This window comes from Ochlerotatus camptorhynchus, unplaced genomic scaffold (assembly GCF_037179485.1).
Source record: "Ochlerotatus camptorhynchus isolate MF236.1 unplaced genomic scaffold, CSIRO-AGI_Acam_v1.1 ptg000008l, whole genome shotgun sequence".
NCBI lineage: Eukaryota > Metazoa > Arthropoda > Insecta > Diptera > Culicidae > Ochlerotatus > Ochlerotatus camptorhynchus.
In genome coordinates this window covers 4,139,052-4,161,631 of record NW_027040500.1, presented here as the reverse complement: position 1 = coordinate 4,161,631, position 22,580 = coordinate 4,139,052, and the positions used below count along the sequence as shown (strand labels likewise).

At 36.0% G+C, this 22,580-nt stretch overlaps 1 protein-coding gene across 1 annotated transcript in view; it reads right to left on the bottom strand.

Moving 5' to 3' along the window:
- Tsp66E (Tetraspanin 66E) overlaps positions 1–22,580 on the bottom strand; it is a 123,168-nt gene that overhangs the window by 786 nt on the left and 99,802 nt on the right. Inside the window, exons 6-7 of the mRNA XM_065219086.1 lie at positions 14,628–14,756; positions 9–371 (exon numbers count right to left, since the gene is read on the bottom strand). Of these exons, the coding sequence (XP_065075158.1) occupies positions 9–371; positions 14,628–14,756 (492 nt within the window). The remainder of the gene's footprint in view (positions 1–8; positions 372–14,627; positions 14,757–22,580) is intronic.

Here is a 22,580-nt window from a genome sequence, read left to right as displayed (position 1 = left end):
GATCTTACCTTCTTGTAATAGCTATTGCTATCGGATGGCGAGTATGGACAATTCTTGTCCAACAGCTCAAATAGAGACGTTTGCGTGCAGCACGCCTCCGGGATGACCCGGCTGCCCTTGCTCTCGTTCCACTTGTCCGACAAGTTGAAGTCTTTATAGTCGTCGACCCCGCAGCAGTGCATCTCGGACATCAAATAGTTCCACATCAGCGTGACGGCATCCGATTGGTTGCGATCGTTGCTCGAGTAGTACTTGGAAATTGTCGTCTGCAAATAGTTTTTCGTTTCCGTCTTGGCGTTATCTTTGTAGGCAGCCGCTAGGCCACAGGCAGTAACCTCCAGAATCAGCAGTACCAGTACAAAAAGTCCATACTAAAAGAAGGCAAGAAAAAGATACACGGAGATAAAGGAATCGTTTCGACGTAGGTTGCTGGAAAAATTGCTAATTCAATTACATAACGATCGAGCAGCATTTTTTCGGTAGTTTACAAGAGTTATTGCTCAAATCTGTTCCAGCAGGGTAGTTTTTTATTCGTTGTCTGCTTTATGCTTCACAGAAACTTGTCGCTGATTGCCTTTGATTAAAGACCTCTAGTAAGAGTTTGGACTACTGCCAAAAGCTGTTCCAATCGAACTGCTTTGTTTGATTGGAACAGTTTGTTTTTCTGTTTTCAGGTGATAGTCGTCCGTACTTTTACTAGAGGTCTTTAGCTTTGGTAGCTGAGTTGTGTAGTACGTTTATTCCTAAGCCCATACCAGTTGGTGAAAAATTGCTCCAAGCACGTGCTTACTTGAGAATAATGTTTGTTTGAAACATGCACGCATTCCTCTCGTTGCTTGAATTGAGCGGGTTAGCAAAATGTAGCGATAAAATGGGTAGACAAATGGATATATGTACATGCAGTAGGTAATGTCTATATGCTGCTAAGTGGCAAAGTTGACGCAATAGTTGAACCTAGAGATTGGGACTAGTTTATAGGAGGAAATTATTTCTTAATGGCTGGTCGGTGTAGGAGGAAGTTGCAATATTTGTGGACAATTGATTTTACTTCACTAAGACGCCACACACAATGTTTGGTTTTTTATTTCTAATGGTCGCTTTCAAAAGTGAACGAAAAATTGCACTAATTTTTGTTTTTATTATGATTAAACAACCTTTAAGCCTAATTAATTGTTTTTGAAAAAAAACGAAGATATTTAGAACCAAAAGCTCACATGATTGGCAAGAAAATTAGAGAAAAAATCAACCGGTTGGATTCTAACCCATAATTCATTCTAAATTATCGAAAAACCATGAAAAATGGTTTGAATTTTTTCGAAATTGATGCAATTTCAATAATTTTTGGTAGGTTTTCAACAGACGTACATAATCGAAGCAATTAAGAGAAAATTTTAAAATATGCCTTATGACGTCAATAGTAGCGAGATCTATTATATCTTCACTTAAAAATGTTTTGGTATAGTTTCCATTGGGAACGCAAATATTTTTTTCCAATATCAAAATAAATAATTTTTATCTAAAATTCGCATAACATTCCATGTGAAGGAGTTCTGAGTGATACATTTAATTCGACTCATAAGGTTCATGTGATTATGTGGTGGGATTGCCAATTATGAGATCACATGAATGTTATGTGAAATTCTAATGGAATATGTGATTTATTTTTTGAGTGTACCACAATATGAACAATCGCTCCATTAAGTTCGATTTTCCCCTATTTTTTATAGATAAATTGATTTATTAATTATCAACAAGGAATCCAAAATATCGCCAAATGACAAAATGTCAAAAATGAACAGCAATAATGATATAATCTTCTTTCTTTTTTTATGATAAACTGCCTTTGCCATATAGCTCGCTCGGGCCGGTAGAAGGAAACGACCAAATTGTTGGCAACCTGCTTCACGAAGTAACACCACCCAAGTAACAAATCTAGAGCTGCTTGGCTATATTCAAAATTTATAAAGGTTTTATTGCAGCTGCAACAATTACCTACAGCTTTATAACGGTCATATACAATTCAAGTCATGGAACATTTTATAGCTATCTATAAAACCCCTATAAAGCTTATAAAAAAACCAATTGATGCTTATGCTATTTTCACTTATAATAGGTTTTATGATTGCCTTGAAGTATAAAAAAAGCAATATGAATTGCCCTTATAAAACCCAATAATAAATCCTTATATTGCTTTATAAGTAAGCGCAATAAAACTAGTTGGCCATGAAACAGTTATTTTAAATCAATTATAAGCATTCAGTTGCAACTTGTCAGAAGTGTAAAAAGGTGGTTTATTTTTACAACATAGAAAAGCATCAAAACTTTCCGGTACTTCAACAGAAAATCAACAAAATTGTTAGCATGAGCGTGAAAACATTTCGTGTATACGTATACGCGACGTAGTGTGCTTAAGAAAAACGTCCGCAATCTCTATAATTCTTCCGTTCTCGCTCGCATATACATGGGGTGACACTGTCGAATCTTGGTCGAAATACATGGAATGGTGACAGTTCGAGGACAAAAAAGTTGAAATCACGCATAACTTTTCATACAGGTTAATGTACCATCAAGTCCGCGGCTAGGTGACAGATAACCTTAGTTTCACGTACCCACTTGTAAATCGTACATGTCACCACACAAGGTAAACAAAGGGATTGTCCTTCTCCACCGCAACGGTATTTCTCTATGGAAAACCAACTTTTTGTTTCACCATGTGTGGACGTCATACAACAGGCAAGAATGCCATATGAAAAGAGCGAATTTATGATTTTCGTGGTGAAATGAAATAAATCCATACAAATTGATCTGATCGATTGAGTTTCATCTTTTTATATCATCAAATGGCAATACAAATACTTTGGTTTCTTCAGTTGTATTTTGCTCTTGAAATTGATCAGTTTTCAGATTATTGCTCTGATCATAGCTGTGCCATGAAGGCTTACCACGGACCGAATGAATACAAAATGTTTACTTTCCTGTGTTTCTCTTACGGGGTAAATAAAATACAAAAGTTTGAGAGGGTGAAATTGGAAATTAATCAAATTGAATAAAATACAACATATTCAGCTTAAACTAATTTAATGTCTTGGACAGACGTACAAAGTACACCGTTGTACTAACATTGTACCATAGAGGTAACTCTACGAGCAGAAACATAGGAAAATCCACGAACCCCTCTTTTTATCTGTCAAAGTTTCATAGCGAATCAGACTGTAGTACTAGAATTTCGACTATAATGGGGTACGGTTATCGATTTGCTTGAGACCAATAGGCTAGTCAAGTAACAATTTAAAATCGTAAGTTTCGACCGGTTGGTTGTACTATTCAAGATAGTACCTCAAATTGTACATTTTGCAGTACTAGCTGCGTATACAGTATCCCCATAGAGGTAACTCTCAGACCAGAAGGTCCCGAAGAAACGAGCTCAACTTTTTGGCTCAGCTTTGGTACTATCTTCGGTCCCAAGCTAATCAATTCACCCCTCGAAACATAGGAAAATCCACTAACCCCTCATTTTATCTGTCAAACTTTCATAGCGAATCAAAACAAACATAGTGTAGTACTCGAATTTTTACTAGAATGGGGTACGTTAGTCGATTTGCTTGGGACCAATAGGCTAGTCAAGTAGTGAGCCAATTTAAAATCGTTAGTTTCGTATTGATTGTTGGTATCCCCCCATTCCGGCTCTCGTTAATCCGACGACTCGATAATCCGACATCACGGTCTCTTATGATTTTTTTTTTCCATTCTTAGGTTGGTAACATTATTGTGTAAAGATTTAAAAGTCAGATTATCGGATCAACCTCACTAATCTGACCACAAATTTGTTGGATTAGCAAGGGAATACTGTAATAATAACGCTCTTTTTTGCTTTCTTTGTTCATCATCAACGGTAATAGCAATAGCATCGCAATCACCAAAAGTATCCGCGCTCAATTTTCATTTGTTTTGATTAATTCGATGACGATCACATATTTTTGTTTTACAAATCATATGTTTAAACATTTGGTTCTGTTCTGCTCAAAGACATACTAGACTACATAAAAAAGTTTCATAAACTGATTATAAATTGTGAAAATCAAAATGACATTTTTCGCTCGCTACACTGAACTTCATATGTCATATGTTAGTTTTGATGTCGGACTTAACGTGTATCACACCCGCGTTCCGGTTTGGGGGCGCACGACAATAAGATGAATTTTAAACCTTTTGTGTACTGTACATCATTTCTGCATTCGCCCTATTCAGATAACTCTTCTGAAACTTGTGAGTTTGACAGAACCACCAGCACCATAAACTGTCGGGGTACACTGGCAATATACTGGAGTTGTCAAGTTGCCCCCGGGTTGTGTACCATTCAAAACTTTTCCAAATGTTTGTAAAATTCATCAGTTGCACCCGTAGAATAGGAATAAAAAAATGAATTGCTCTTGTAAAAAGAAAATAGTGCTCGTAATTAAATCATGCATTATGCTTTTCTGTTCTGCTTTCATCCAATGCACACTGGGCCAGGAATGCAACGTCAAATAATAACTCCGAAACGAAGCATTTCCGTGACTTGGTGTCTCCGGTAAAATTTCTCATCATAATAAGGACCATCTATTGACATAAACAAATAGTTCAAAACTCTTCCGCAAAGATGGTGCCACAATCTAACATCTTTCTCTGACGTTTTGGAGACTTGATGTCTTGGGCAAAGTAAAATTTCCACAGTCTACTGGTTCCAAGTTATATGGAGTTAAACAGTAGGCTGTGAAGTTTTAACGTTTTAAGAAGAGTTTTTTATTTTATCAAGATAAACAACTTTGCCAAAGTCTTCAAGTCTTCAAAACACAAGTTCAATGCAATAAAAAAAGTTATAGAAAAAAATCATGTTCCACTAAAATAAAAAAAAATCTTAAAAAAAACACCAATATATACCTCTCTCAAATTTTGATATTTTGTTTATCGAGTATTGCTTAATTTTTGCTGAAAATGTCAGGTTGCGATTTTTTGCGCTTTGGGAGATATTAAAGTTCAAAAATTGTGTTTTTTTTTTCGTTTTTTCAACAATATCTTTGAAATTTGAAGCTTAATCTAGTATGTTTCTTCACAAAAGCTATTTATTTAATGCATTTGAATAAGAGAAAAATATAAAATTATATGGTTGAAAGCAAAAAAACCGAAACAGAAAGAAAAAACCATATTTTCGACATTTTTTCTTAAACGCCATATAACTTGGAACCAGTGGACTGTGGAAATAAAACGTCTTTGAAAGAGCTGTTCATTTTGTCAAGATAAACAACTTTGCCCAAGACATCAAGTCTCCAAAATGTCAGAGAAAGAATTTATATTGCGGCGCCATATTTGCGGAAGAGTTTTGAACTATTTGTTAATGTCAATAGATGGTCCTTATTATGATGAGAACCTTTGCTTAAGAAACTAAGTCGCGGAAATGCTTCGTTTCGGAGTTATTAATTCCGCTAGGTTGCATTCCTGACCCAGTGTGCAATGTAAGCATTAGACATTTTAAGAAATTGCCATTTGCCTTGGGATAAAATCCAAGAAATTTCAATAAAATAATGGCTAAATTAGAGATCCGAAATGATTTCCAGTGTGCATTGGTATGAATTTATTTATTGAGATCTATTTTCTGTAAAATTAAGATGATTCCATCAAATTCATTTGATTTCTGAAACACGATACACGATAAAATTTCAAGCGCATATGTTTGGGAATTTCTAAAAAGTAATATATTTTCTTTAAGATTTTCACTAATGTCGCCATGAAATCGCCATGGTGATCTTGACACCAACACTCAAACCTATTTTTACCGGTAAAGATTTCCATATGGAAAAAAAAGTTTCAGCAGAACAGAACAACAGCAAGCTAATTGATGGCGGTTGCTTCGAAGCAAATAAAAATTAAATTGGATTTATAACTGATTTTCACCAAAGCGTAATAAAACTGCTTGAATACAATATTACTCTTAAAGAGGTTATGAGAACCTTTTGTAGAGCATGGGGCTTTCTTACAAAAGGTTTTAAGACAGCTTTATTGTGATTCTCAAGCATTTTTTATAAACCTTATCAAGAGTGGTCCACTAAGCTGGAAGACGATCTTATAGCGGTTATCAAAAGGTTGTGCTGGAGCAATTAATTTTATTGACGGTTTTATAAAATTGATCTCAAACACCACTAATAGAGTGCAATAAAACAAGAAATGCTACTTGGGCAAAGATGATACACGAGTATTAATCGGATTTTTTTGGTTATGTCTTTTCTCGATTTTGATCAAGCTATGTCCTCAACCGTGTCCTATATTGCAACGAAGCAGGTAAGCAAAATATTATTATCCTTCTATAACTCCGATCGAGCTATATTACAGAGATAGTTTATAGTGGTAGTAGTTGTATCGTGGTAGTAGTTGGTTATGTGTTTGGATTAGCTGATTAGCAATGATGAAAAACATGCACTGCACCTTTGTTAACATGTCTGGAGGATCGAATGAAGCTCGTCTTATCTTGATCAGACATCAGAAAATGGTAAACTTTTCCGAATCCTAACTATAAGAACTATTGAAATCAGAAGAATAATTGAACTGACGCTTTTAATATTGTACCCACTTCACTATTTTGAAATATCAGAAATCCAAGAGGATCTAGTCTAGAGACCTTTAGTTTTTACAGTTTGAGGGCAAATTAGACAAACTTTCCCATTTCATTAGGCATGCAAATGATGCACGATGCAGATGAGAGTAATTCAACATTGAGTTCAATTTGAATTAAAATTGCAAAAAGTTGAGTTACAAAGTGGATAAGTAAAATTATCCCTCGATTGTCTTCAAAAATCGGTTCTAATATCAAAAAAATCAATGAAATTTTTTACTAACTTTACGAATATTCTCATAGACTGAGTAAAATTTTCTTCGGGTTTTCTCAATTTTGTTATTAGCTTTGAGTTACTCTTATCGGCCGTATGAGACCATGGATTATTAACCCTTTCCTAAAAGGTGTTTCGTTGTTTTGAGATGCAAAAATGTGTTTTTGAAAAAAAAACTTGTTGCATGCATTCTTAAATGATCAAATCCATAAAAAAGTTTTTGTTTTTAAATCAAATCAATTGTATTTTAATTTATTTTAAATTGGTAAGCGTGATTACCTCTCACCCCAGCAGGCCTGGGTTCAATCCCAGTCGGCGCCGCCGGAATGTTCTGAGGCATAACATCTCTGATCACGCCTTCCTTCGGAAGGGAAGTAAAGCCGTTGGTCCCCGGTTCATTAGTTGATGGATCGATAGGTAGGGTCTAGGTGTGGGAGCTGCCTCCCTGGCGTCGGTAGCATTGGTGCTCAGCACGGAAAAGAAGACCGACGGAAAACAAATCAAGGAAAAAAAAAATTATTTTAAATCGTTGCTCAGTAGAATTATCAAGAATACATATTGATGAGAACAATGAGCACACGGAGAAGCTTTAATACTTAAGTACTGATTGTTTAATGGTACATTGGCAAACATGTGACGAACCGGAAAGTTGTGAAGACTATTATGGGAAGAAGGAGGTTAACAACGTGATAGAGGATTAAATAGCATAACGAAATTAAAGCCGAGTTTCGCTTTACTTTTCAAAGAGCACATCAAGTAAACTACTCTCACTCTCACATTCGCCGTACGGTTGCTCCGTATGCTCGAATGAATACAAGCAAGAGTTGGTGGGCTACTCTGTGTATTACCATTCTTTTTATTCTCTCGACGTAATGTTGATTAAATCAACACTTTGTGCACGTCGTAAACACCCAGAACATGTGAGACATGTGTCACATTGCTTAGGGGCAAAAGGTCGAAAGACAGAAGTTCGAAAGACAGAAGGTCGAAAGACAGAAGGTTGAAAGGACCAAAGGTCTAAAGATAAAAGGTTGAAAGACAAAAAAAAAGGTCGACTTGTCATGACTTCAAATAAATTCTGAAAAGTAAAATATAATTTTATACTATTTTCCCTACTTTAAAACCTACTCATTTAGCATTTGGTTTTTCGTTGATTTTGCTGCAATATTGAATGATATAGGGGAAATGGATGTAATGTTGGCCTAAATGCCCCTAATTTGGGCTCATACATAAATTCTGCAATTTTCAATAGCGTCCAAAAATATCCATTAGTACCGTCCTAATGACGCGTTCATCTACATAAAATTGATAAATAGTAGATTTTTAGCGATGGGCCCAATCTTAGATCCATAGGCCAACATTAGAGCCATTTCCCCTACTACAAATTACTATTCAATATACTGCCACTCATAGCAAGTTCGTCCTATAGCACAAATCAGCAAGCCGGTTAAAACGCGTTTTAAGTTTGCTTCGAGCCATTGCTTCTTATGTAATGGGACAACACGTTTGGCTGTTTTTGTAGACTTTTCCAGAACAAAGTTGTTGAGTTCATTTAGTATAATCAATCCAATTCAGTTTTGACAAAAACGCAAATGGCGCCGGAGATTCAGTAAAACAATTGCCGAGACTCAGGTAATAAATTAGATTTTTATTGAGATCTCAGCTAACAAACATATATTTTGAGATTGGTGGCTTTCGGTGACTGGTGCCTGGTTTGAAAATGATTCTAAAAATACCCATCTTGTGTGATATTTGATAGCATTTCTTAGTTTTTCTGTTACCGGATGCCGCCATCTTGGATTTCAAAATGGGTTCAGACGTGGATTTATGGTTGCTACATGTCACCTCGATTTCAAAAGTACCCATATTGGGGGTTATTTAACAGTATGTTTCTGTTTTTCTCTAACCTGAATTGGATTTCAAAATACTAATCTGGTTAAGATGTTATATTTAATTGTCTTAAACTATTTGAGGGGTAAGCGGTGGGACATGCATCATCATAACTCGATATCCTCCCTAACTCGATTGTCCCTTCAATATCAAGATAGGGTTAGCTACCCCATTTCCGGCCTATTAAGCACAACCCGCACTTATGCCGCAGATACACTTGTTTACCTTTCCGTAGGTACTGTAAGATTTGATAAAGAGAAACAAATTGTTTAAATATTGTTAAAAGTCTAACACTGCTTCTTGACGCCAAACTCGGCCTACGGATCTAAACTAGGCCTAACGCATTGAAGCGCCATTGAAACGCCAATGAATTCACTTCGGCCTATTTAAGAATATTGGGTGCAAACCAGGCATGACAAATCATTTACATTCATTTCGTGCATTTATTTACATTCATTTGCCTCTAACTTTTTTTCATAAACAGAAGTCCATGAAATGATGTATGAAGCATTTGTAGGTTTTAATATTAGCTACAACCTTTTTTAATGACTCAAATCTGTTTATCTTATGCATGATGAACCGGGGCGAACAGAACTTACCTATGTTTTTCAGTGAATGTAAATTACAATCACTGAAAAATAGTAACAAGTTCTGCCCGCTCTAGTTCGTCATGTATAAGAGGTACATATTTGAGTTATGGACAAAAGTTGTACTTAATATCAAAACCTACAAAAGTTTCATACATCATTTAACGGAATTCTGTTTATGGAAAATGTTAGAGGCAAATGAATGTAAATGAATGCACGAAATGAATGTTAATGATTTGCCATGTCTGGTGCAAACATAAATATCACGCGTTCTTATTAACTTTGTTCGGTAGCGTTTGAACTAAAGTATCGTACCAAACGCATAATTTACCTGTTAACGCCGAAATCATGGATTTATTTGATGTTTTCTGCTTGATAAGCCCAAAGTAGGCCGAAGTAGTTCTGTACCCTAGGGCGAGTTGACTGTGTTAAGTTATTTTTGAAGCTCCTGCGACCCATCCAAGAATAGCTTGCGACCCGTGACCTTCAGTGAGAGAAGCATGCATGCTAACCACTACGCCAGATTTGTCCCAAAGTTGTGGCTTTTAAAATTGTATCAATGCTGATATAGATCGACTTTCAGTTTTATATTAAATTGGTACCCACACAAAGACCTGTAATTCGAGATTCAATAAGTTTAGAAAGTTCATTAAGGGGAAGTTTACCGCCCCGAGAATGATTTTTTTTCCGGCACGTTTTTTATTTTTCTAAAAATATTGGGAAAAATTATCAAAAATCGAAGAAAATCCGTATTTTCCTTAGATTTTAGGGAAAATTTACATGTAAAAATATTGTTTTTATCTCATCATGAAAAAAATGTACCCTCAGCAAAACCGAAAAGTCGTTTGTTTTTTAGTTCAAATGTATGCCACAATGACTTAGAAAAAATGTTTTTGCACGTAAACTTTCTCAGAAAAAAATTGATTATTGCAGATTTTTGATATTTTTTCCAATATTTTTAGAAAAATTAAAACGTATTTTTTTTTTCGGAGAGGTCAACTTACTCTTAATGGTTGCTTTACAGTACTTTTATTAAAACTTCAAAGTTACAGCATTAGATGGTTACATTTCTCCAGTTCGAACGAAATCTCGAACCTTCCTCTTGAAGGAGCCCATCAGAGCAACGCAGCTTCGTCGCTGCTTTGAAATTGCCCAGTATTCATTCGCTTGTCGATCTTGTTGGCAGCATACCACTGCAGAACCACCTTGGAGTAGTGGAGGCTGACTTTGCCCATATGCTTGCGGATGATCGGCAATGCACGCTTTTTTCAGGCATTCTTCGATGTCATCGTCGAGGATGTGACGAAAGGTTCCGTTTTCAGGCCACAACAGTAAATCACTTTGCCAAATCAAGGCCTTCTTCGCGAACTGGTCACAAACACGAACTTGAATCTTCCCTGCACATATCCACGTCCAGTAATGATGTAAAACTTTTGACCGGGAAGCTGCTTAAAATCGAGTTCACGGAATTCTGCTTCATGTCCTGTTTCGGATGTTTACTGGCTTTGTATGACTTGTATCCTTCCCTGGCAAGGATGTTTCACACCGTTTGAATGTTGGCGTTGTACCTTCTGGCCACATCTCGGATCGAAAGACCGGGGTTGACTTTAACGCACCTCAACACCTCGCTGCGCAGCTGACGATCCCTGGTTCCAGTACGCTGATTCTTTTCCATACTCAGGGTTTCCTTGTAGGTTTTGAGCACTTGAAAAACTGTTGTTTTCGGCATCTTCAGTACTTTAGCCAGCTTGGAACCGGACCACTCCGCATTTTCCAGGTGATTGTGCACAATATTTTTTCTTCTTTCGAAATCCATTTGACGTTATTTCTGAACGCGATCGACTACTTTGATCAAACTTGCACCAGTTGTTCTCTATAGAAGTGTGAACAAGTCACTGTGAGGCCCGTAGCCAGCATTTGATTTTGGGGGGAGCTAATTTTATGACATAAAAACTTCAATGATTTATAAAATGTGCGCATAACTAAACATCGAATGATACATTGTTTTTTTTACCTTAACCAAAATCGGTCAAAATCATGTATCATATTTTTTTTCTTTTTTGTTAATTCGTTTTAATCTTTGATCGGAATTTTTAATGAACCATCAGAATGTTAAATAATAATTTTTCAATCTCTTTAATACGCAGTTATGAGAAAAGTAAAACAAATTTATGAAATTCAAGAAAATATTTGTAGTTTTATTTGTTTTCTGTTGGTAATGATGATCAAGATTTGCATTCTGTTAAGAAAGACAAAAATATGTTACATATTTTAATGGTGTTGAATCTTAAAATTACCGGCACCGGATCCTAATTCATTTAAATTTATGAAGGCCGTAAAAACAAACATCCCTCGATGCAGTGGTAGCAATGTGATCCACATAAAACACGAACAGCGAATATTGTTGCCTTCATCATTCTGTATACTTTTAAGTTTTTGTTTTAGCTTGTATTTTTGTTTTGTTTTTGAATTGATCGTTATTCTGTGATATTTTGTATTGTTCCAGTTAGCTATATAAGTGCAAATACTTAATGCAATTAGATTAAGTTTGAATTTGACTTCCGATCAGAGTGCTGCCTGAAGGAGGTAATAAATAGTGAATGAGAAATGTATTCTTTTACTTCATTTGAATCAGTTGCCGATCTCCAAACTGCTGTCCAAAAATCTGAGCAACAAATTAAACACAACGTAGAGCCATATCCTTTACATTATACCTGGTTATTACAAAAGTAATCTTCTAGCTTTACTCTAACCAGTTAATTGATATTATAGCCAAGCCCGAAAGTCGCTGGTTTCCCATTAGTTTTAATTCGTTTCAGTGTGGAGAAAGATCTTTCCACACTGGCTGTAGTGACCGGGAGTGTCACCAAAATCTTCAACAAAACATTGATTGTTGGAAAATACGTCGAGTCTCATTCATCAAGCAGGCCAAATGCCTCAAAATTCTTGTTAATATTTATGGATGTCCGGCACCAGAGCTCGTATTCCACCGTTACCTGCAACCAGCCAGTGATACAAAATATCATGACACTCACGTGACACTCGTCTTCGCATCAACCGACTATCGCTGACAGATCGTTTTGTCACGCAGTGAGAGGTAGAGCCATGGCAAACAATAATCACCAGTGATGGTCGCTGCTCACAAGCAAAACGATGCACACGCTGTTGATGATGAAAAGCACAACGAAAACAGTGAAGAATTCTGCAGTACGATGATGAGAAAAAGCGAAGCGACAGAAGAAAATGAAAACAATGCCTACGCATTCCAAGTTCGTCTTGGCAGGTGCGACTGTGTGAGTTACAAACAAAGCAAGCAAAACGAGAAACGGAAGCTGTTGGGCTCACTCACCAACACACTCAAATAAGCAAGCAAAGCAGCAACTGCTTCAAAACGAGCACATATCAGTGTCGTGATTGTCGGAAATGACCAGATCGGCGATGGATCACAACAGAAAACGACGTTCATTAGTTGCTTTTTACTTCTTTCGTCAACTTGATGGATAGTCATGGAGAGAGCTTCGACGAGCACATTGACAGGAATGTACAAAGCGTTAGTACCATCAACTGTTTGGCGATCGTGATTGTGATAGGTCGCAACCCTGATGTTGAGACCTTAGAACAAATCTAGATAGAGCTGGAATTAGGGCGTAACAGCTTTTATAAACAATGAATTCTCTCGTCGATTTCTAGCAACTCAAGGCACCCCTACACAAATCAACATATCCATCGGGTAGGGGAAGTCTTAACCTATTCGATGATAATGTTGATTTGCCAGGAAGAGCCATGTTTTTCGAGAAATCATCGAGAGAAGCCATTGTTTACAAAAGCTGTTATGCCCTAATTCCAGCTCTATCTAGAAATGTCCAACAAAATAATTAATAATTTTAGGGAAAAATCGTTGCAATCTTTAATTGCAACGCATAATTCCCTTTATACATAGATAAGATATAGTTTTAGTTTTTAGTTTTGATGTGAATTGTTATACTGACATGCAGATTTAGAAGACCTGTTTAAAATACTGAATTTCCAAGGCAGGAACAATGTAAAATCACTTAGATTTATATCATAAAAATTACAGTAGATAAGTTACTAGGTGGCTTGAGCCCCTGGGTTAAAACGAAAAGTAATTTATTTTGAATTTTGAACAATTAAAGAGTTAAAATCTAAATAGACACAATGTGTGACTCTTTATTAAATCCAATGGTACATATGGAAAGGTAAATAAATTAAGAAGTCATTTTATGTAGCAACATTCTATTTTGTATGAAATCCTGCTTGAAAAAGAGGGGTACAGTGCGGATTGTGTTAAGAAGGCTACAAATTGGGTCTATACCCTAGTTCCTACGGAAGTGAAACGAGGCTGATCTTTCATAAAAACTCGATGGTCCCATGATCTTTAACAGAATCGCTGCAAACATAAATTGTTCATGCACACTATATAGGTACAGCCCGAGTCCCATTGCCAGAGGGGGCTATAGGCCTGAAGCCTCGTCCATAAATTATTTTAATATAATATGAAAAATAAAAAAACCTTATCCAGGTAATAGATATCTATTACCTGTACAGTACAAGTAACAGATATCCATCATCTTGGGTCAGATTTTTTTTTCACATTATTATAATAATTTGGGGAGGGGGCTTCAGCCCCATAGCCCCCCCCCCCATGGCTATGTGCCTGGACTGTCAAAGATTTTTGATTCCCAACACTAGAGGCGTACTAGCGGCGCACGAGGGACGTACCAATTTACTTTTAGTCAGCCTTCAATCTCCATTGATTTTGAATAAAATTTGCACAGCAACTACCAAATGCCGGACATATTTTGAAAACATAATAGTTTACTTGGTTTTCATGCTGGTTGTCAGTTGTGCACTATTATTATTAAAATACAAACAATTTAAGTGTGCCGTGCCATATTTTTAAATTGGGCCTCGGAAGGCTTGGTACATCATGTCGGAGTAGGAGCACTGGGTTCTATTCTCGATCCAGTCAAAGGCATTATTGGGTTGGAAATTTATCATTGTGCTTGACACACAGTTTATGAATGCAAAAAATGGTGAAGGCTTAGAAAGCTCCCAATTAACAATTACTGTGAATTTGCCAAAGTAATACAAAGATGAGGGTAGATATACAAATTCCAGATGAGAGGTAACGATATTTCGTTTACAGATTATTCTGCTCCCCATTTCTACGTTATTAATTCCCACGACTAGGGTATGAATAAAAGTTTGCAGTATTTCTACTCAAGCATTTTTTATATCCTTATTAAGGAGACTTTCAGCAGAAACTTACCGTAGTTAGAAGGCACTGACTTTCCCGAAGCGCACCGCAGTATCCGAGAAAACTGAGGAAGAACATCACCGCTCCGATGGCGATCAGAAAGTACGCCAATTGTTCTATCACCGCTGGTTGAGTAAAGTGCTGAAATTGAAGTCAGAGATGTGGTTAGTACAATTGATGAAACCTATCAAATTTAAACTAGAAAAATGTAAAATGAAGATGAAGCACGCAGCATGGCCGTTTGACATAGTTTGAACATTTCGTAATCCTCTCAATGTCTACAAACGTTTACAGGCATCATTATACAAGCAGCGCGTGGTGTTCACATTTAAATTAACGTCTATGGAATATTGTTGCATGACGGCGTCGGATTAAATATGGTTCGTCATTTTTCGCCATATGCATGCAAGCAATACATTCTCGGCTAAACGCGACGTTTGCATGTAGGCTGAGGAAGCAGTCAGTGTTTTTATTTTGCTCAAGAATAGCAACAGACACAGCTCGTTATGTGGAGGATGTTACCAGTATATTTTTTTTTATAAACAATCAACAAAAAACATTCAATTAGTGTGCCGGTCTGTCTATGAACTCTGAAGCATGTATGGTACCATAATAACACTATTCTTTTATTGACATATTCCGCTTATGGCTGTTCCGAATCTCATAACCTATTAAAAGGATCCATCATAAACTCTTGCTTTTCAATAATTGAAATACCATTTCGTCAGCTGCTCAAATTGTGCGCTGGGTTTTTTGTTCAGATCTATCAAAAAACCGCGCCGTTTAATGCATTTTCAAATCCCCATTGTACCAGATGGTCGTAGTGGTCTGACTCGTGGACTGCAGCAAGTTCAGCTGAGACGTTTGTCAATTTAAAATTTATGACAACCACCAGAACCGGCAAATGGACTTGGCAATAAGCAAAAGGTGAACAACATTTCACTCCAGGCGGGTCTTGCACTGGCCTGAAGGCCCATTTTCCTTACGTTCTTTCTCGTATTGCAATTTAGTGGTGTGACTTGTGGGTGGAGGGTGGTGGGCAATTATGAAGGTTTCAGTTTAAATTTTAATGTTTCTACGGCAAGGTCTTTTGTTGAAGTGTTTTTCCTCGGGCATTGGTCATTGCTTTGATTTTGATTGAATCGATGAAAAAGTACGGCGCTGTTTATTGAAGAATGGTCCAAGAATCAAGGAACAAAAAAGAGTAAGAATGAGAGAGAGAGAGAGAGAGAGAGAGAGAGTGGGGAAATGTACTGTTTTTTTTTGCACTCATTCTATAGCTATTGTAATAGCACTCGGGTTGCAAGGAATTCAGGCACATAAGTGACTTGAAGTTTAAATTGCATTTTCATGATTTGATATGCAAATAGAGGTTTTTTTTTTCACTCTGGCCACTTACTCTTGGTCTCAGTTGAGTTGGTAGGTAATTGCAGTGCAAGGGTTTTTTAACCTACAGGTCAATATACTGGAGGTGTTGCCATCATGGTTATGTATTACAGGTCACGATTTTTCGGTATGTTTCTAAACTAATCTGTTTTGCAAGAGAGAACTTAAAAAAATACTAATGAACTTCTCGATTCCTATTTACTAATCGAGTTTTGTTTTGCTTATGCACACAAATGACGTATTGCCTAGATGTCCCTACTATCAGCCTATTTGTATAATAAATTTTGAGCATGGTCACACTTCTATAGTTTTAGGATGAACTCATAATTTATTATACATATACATGTTTATAGTTTGTCATACAAGTGCATCAACGGCATAAAGGTTTGTAATATGGGGCCATTTAGGCCGACATTACATCCATTTCCCCTATTTGTCATTCCAATGCGTAGGCCAGCAAACGAATTTTTTCAAGGGTGACCTTCAAAAACTTACCCGTCATAAGACTAAATTCTTCATTATTTGTGATTTTAATGCAATAATGACCAATAATGGAATCATGGAATTATGTTCAGTGCAATTACAATGGTAATATTCTGTTCGATGATTGTTCTGCAGGTTATTACACTATTCAATATCCAAACAGCCCAAAATACTTTTCTTCAGCAAGAAACTCTCAACTGTTGACTTGGTTTTAACTAATTCATGTCAACTTTGTAGCCAATTGACCATGCCATGCTGACTTCGGTTCTGATCACCTTCCAGTAACATTTTTAATACCACAAGAATTTATTTATAATCTCAACAGCTCTACTTTCAGTAACCATAGAGCTGATTGAGAGCAATATCGATCATAACTTCGATCCAAATATTCCTTGGCAAACTAAATATGATATTAGCGGCGCCGGTGGTGTAGTGGTAAGCATGATTACCTCTCACCCCAGCAGGCCTGGGTTCAATCCCAGTCGGCGCCACTGGGATGTTCTGAGGCATAACATCTCTGATCACGCCTTCCTTCGGAAGGTTTTTTTTTTTTTTAATCTTTATTTTAGAGATTTTTAGCCTGAGGCTAGTTCATCTCTTATTCCTTCGGAAGGGAAGTAAAACCGTTGATCCTCGGTTCATGAGTTGATGGGTCGATAGGTAGGGTCCAGGTATGGGAGCTGCCTCCCTGGCGTCGGTAGCATTGGTGTTCAGCACGGAAAACAAGATCGACGGAAAACAAACCAAAGGAAAAAAAAAAAATGTGATATTGAGGGAAAGTTTGCCACCCTAAAATATTCAGCAATAATACACAATAGTAATGAAAATCTAATACCACATCTGCTGTAAAATTGTAATCTGCAAATTAACTGCCCATTTTGGGGGCAAATTTGGAACATTTATTGCTCTTTTTCAAAGAAAAAGTTTAGCGAAATTTACTTAATTTTCGATTTCTAGGCGCCACGATCTTGCCGTATTATTGCCCTAATGAAAATCTCAAGGGGGATGACTCTATCTACGATGCAGAAAAGATTGCGTTTTGCTGTGGCTAGCTGCACGCACCCTGAGTAGATAGAAGGAAGATTCATGTCGATTTTGAAAATTTCCTGCAAAAAGATGAAGCGCGAGGCAAGTAGATGCGAGAAATAAAAGATGATTTTTCGAAGATTGATTCGCTAGTGTGTGATTTTTTGAGCATCTAGAATTGAGATTTAGATGTGTCGCCCCCATCAAAAAATCTACAGAGCTATGTTCATAAAAAACCTGATAATTTCATGAATTGAAAGGACTTAACTTTTTGAAACATGCTAGTATAATAAATGAATATCACACTTTTCACTCTTTCTGCTAATTTAAAAGATTTAACGCTTTTAGCGCTTTATATCTATGAACCGAACATTAGGGACGTATTGTTGATGCTTGTTTTCAATTATGGCCTACAAACTTAATTTGATAACTTTGTTTTGGTATTGGTGAAACCATTCACGTTGACGACGACTCTGCAACTGTTCACTCCTATAGGAAACCCCCATAAGCAAATGTCGAAATTCGTGAAACATAGCGGATTGTTTCTTATCCTTTCAGGCCACTGAAAAATCCCAGGCAAAATGTTAATCTTTGCTTGAAAGGAGGGTCTACAGATTCTCTTAGTAGATTTTTTCTTTGCATCCTCACGGCCATGTATGGATACTTCCAGCTATTGCCAACACATATTCGATAAAAGAAGCTATTATCTAGCATCTAATATGGCAAACTCGGCAAGAAACGGATTTGTACCCAAGTTATTAACGAAAGAGAAAGTGGACGAGGTGAATCGATCAATGTTACTAAGGAGCTAATGCATTGTTCGGCTTGATAGTTTTTTGTAGGGCCTATACGGTAAATGAATATGACTCATATTTGAATCCCGATCACTCAAATTCGCAAAAACGTAAGTCACTCATAGAATGAGTGATTGTTTACTCAAATATGATTAAACGGCACTCATATATGATTAAATGTCACTCAAATATGAGTGACATTTAATCATATTTGAAGAAAAAACTCATTCTACAAGTGATTTGCGCTTTTGCGAGTTTGAGTGAACGGTACTCAAATATGGGTCAGTCTCATTCATTTGTTTTGACGGGAGTATTGATTGCACGCTATTCCTAAACAACCCAAATTCGTGAAGGATCTACTCATATTCGTCAAAAGTGGGGTACACCAAATTGAGTAAACAAAGTTTAGACTAACAAGATGACGAATGGAAAACATCGACCCAAATCCAAACGATTTTGTCATATGTTATCTTGTCAGTTGCAACTTTGTGTGTTCAATTTTCGGTAACCCTACTTTTGACAGATATGAATAGATCCTACTAAAATTTGGATTGTTTAAGAATAGCGTGCAATCAATACTCCCGTCAAAACAAACTTCACGGTGAATGAGACTGACCCATATTTGATTACCGTTCACTCAAACTCGCAAAAGCGTAAATCACTTGTAAAATGAGTTTTTTTTTCTTCAAATATGATTAAATGTCACTTATATTCGAGTGACATTTAATCATATATGAGTGCCGTTTAATCATATTTGAGTAAACAATCACTCATTCTATGAGGTTCTTACGTTTTTGCGAATTTGAGTGATCGGGATTCAAATATGAGTCATATACATTTACCGTATAGGCCCTAAAAAAAACTATCAAGCCGAACCATGCATTAGCTCTTAAGTAACATTGATTGATTCACCTCGTCCACTTTCTCTTTCGTTAATAACTTGGCTAAAAATTCGTTTCTTGCCGAGTTTGTCGTATTAGATGCTAGATAACAGCTTCTTTTATCGAACTATGTGTTGGCAATAGCTGGAAGTTTCCATACATGGCCGTGGGGATGCAAAAAAAAAATCTACTAAGAGAATCTGTCAATGTTACTTAGAAGCTAATACATTGTTCGGCTTGCTATCACTTGACTTTACAGTTCGTTATATGTGTAGTCGTGAGATGATCTATTTGGCTCGTGATTTATGTTATCTGGATCAATGGAAAACACTGTCTCTTTCATCCTCATCAGTTTTAACGCGAGAAGTGTAAGTGATGTCAACAATGTAGCATGAATGATAAAGAGTGAAAAAGAAGCGCGATTCCACAGGCCGATCCTTTGTAGATCGAGGTTCATCTTCGATAGGACGAAGTTTCATCCATTTATAGACCCAATTTGAGTACAGTAGACCGACATTACATCCACGTACCTGGAATGTTTTCATATTAAAATGGTGAGATTAAACAATTTTCACTCGTACTTAATCAATATCCAAATAATAAGAATATCTTAGCTTACATGTTCACAGTGAAATATTGACAGTAGCTCAATCATTACATAAGATACGGCAGAAAATGTAATTGAAACCTTCATAGTAGACCGAGGTTAGAGACATATACCCTATGTTCGGAAAATGTTACAACTTGTATATAAATATGAAGAATTAAATCCTCGAGCTTTGCTCCACCCCACTCAATCGATTCTATAGCAGGCAGGTATTGATCCTTCTCTCGAAATTTCAACTCATTTGGTTGCGATCTCATTCTACACTGGCCCTTTGAAGCTTATATGGGATTTACTATGGGAAAAGTGAACTTTTTGTTGGACATTGGACATTGCCATCGTTCGTTCGTTTTCCCAACAGATTATCGAGCGGTCAACAACTGATATTTCGATAGAAAAAACTAACCGACTTTGGTAGAGAATGTAAGAAGTATATACCGGCATGCAGGGATGAATGGAGCGTTGTTCATCAGTTTTTATTGTAGAAATTTAACGTTATGCCCTTATGAATTTTCAGTTAATCCATCTTAAAATACAATGTTATGAAACCATAGTAAAAATGAATTTCATCCCAAGTAACAATTTTGGTTGCATGAGGATTCTGTAGACTATGAATTACACACATAAAAATTATTATTTTCACACGAGACGTAATTTAGCTTTGATGTAAATCATGGGACGTAAACAAACATGGCATGTAAAATTAAGTGTCCTGAAACTGAAACATATGCAATTTGACGAAAAGTGCGTTTGATTGAATTGATTTTTCCGTCCTTTTCAACTGATTCTTATGTCAAAAGGGCCGCTTGCATGTGCCGGTTTCAGGGCACTGAAATTTAAATGTCTTTTTGACAAGGTTGCAAAGACTCATTTCAGCTAAAATAATGTTTTTCGGAATAATAAAACCAAAAGATGGTATGATGGCATGTTTTACTTGTAACTTACAAGAAGAGGTTACAAAGTATGCGTTGGAAACATAAAACCTGTAAATTTTGCTTTCTATGAGTCACAATCAGCGATTTTCTGATCGCTGAGTGAGTGAGTGAGTGAGTGAGTGAGTGAGTGAGCGAGTGAGTGAGTTTGTGAAAAATCGCTGATTGTGACTCTCATGAAGTGAAATAAACAGGTTTAATATGTCAAACACATTCTTTGCAACCTCTTCTTGTATCCTACCAATTCAAAATTTGATCATGGCATCTAATTATTTCATAATTTAGAAAAACATTGTTTTAGCTGAAATAAGTCTTTGCAACCTTGCTTTTTGATAGTGTGTAGATTTGTAGAAAGCATTAAAACCTCGATAACACTTGTATGGGATTGTTATTCTAAGACTCGATAATTCTATAACTTGATGGTACCCTCCTCCTCCTGACGAAACTTCAAAATTTTCACACCGTAGAACCACACTTTGTGTTTCCAGTGAAAACACGGAGTGTGGCTCAACGACTATCAGTTTTTTTAAGATTTTTTTTAAGAAAACTTAAGTGTAAGAACATATTTTTTATTCAATAATTTTAAAAAGTAGGGTAAAAAAGAAAATCTTAAGGTTTGGTTTTGCGGTATTTTATACCCAACTTTTTACTATCATATGTAAAAAGAATGTTTTTGCACTTGAGCAATTCCCTGCGAATTCGTAAATTGGTTTATTTTTGTATTATTTGATTTGGTTGAAAATTTGCGGAAACGTTCCTTATGAACGACAATTCCATTTGCATCTTCAAATCGCCATTTTGAATCCAGCCTTATTTTTGAAAAGCTGTTCGAAAACTGTTTGTCAGATTGGTAAGTGTCTTCGGAAATACTGCAGATAATGGATAAGAATATCTGAAAAAAAAAAATGCGTTCTTAAATTGATTGATCAACTATTTTTTTAAATTTCTAATAAAATCTTGTCAACAAGTTTTCTCAAAAAAGGATTTTTTGTATTTTTTTTATTTTTTGATAGGTTTGCCATCTATTTCACTATAGGTCAAGATGGAGAAATTATGGACAAAAAAGTAACGATTTAAAAAAAAACTCAAGATTTTGGAAAAAAAAAAAATATCCAAGACTTGGTCCATATACTTTTTCGACTTTATATAATGAAAGTACACAAAATTTACAATAAATAAGCACCTGAGTAAAATTTTGCTATGTCACACCGTTTTCAAGATGTAGCGGTTTGAAAGTAAATATTTTTTTTTAAATGTTGGTAGTTTTTGGCCATTTTTAAATGTATTTTGCGGTTCTCCAGTTCTGACAATATTTTTTTCGAACAGAGCAAAATTTTACCCAGGTGCTTTTTTTAATGTCAATTTGGTGTTCTTTCATTATATAAAGTCGAAACAGTAATTGGACCAAGTTTTGGATATGTTTTCCAAAAACTTGAGTTAAAGAAAAATCAGAACTTTTTTGTCCATTATTACTCCATCTTGACCAATAGTGAAATAGATGGAATTTTTGTCCCCTAAAACATATCAACAAATAAAAAAAAAAATAAAAAATCATTTTTTGAGAAAAATTGTTTTTAAGACTAATTGAAATTTAAAAAAAAAATAATATTTTTTAGGGTGCATATTTTTTTTAAATAGTCTTATCTATTACCTGCAATATTTCGTAAGACACCAAAACGATCGTACAAATAGTTTTCGAGTAAAAATTTTCTGCAGATAAGCTTGATATTTTTCTATAGGCCCTTTTAAAAAATAAAGCTGGATTCAAAATGGCGATATGAAGGTTCAAAATGGCATTATCGGTCATAAGGAACGTTTCCGCTAATTTTCAACCAAATCAAATAATACAAAATAAACCG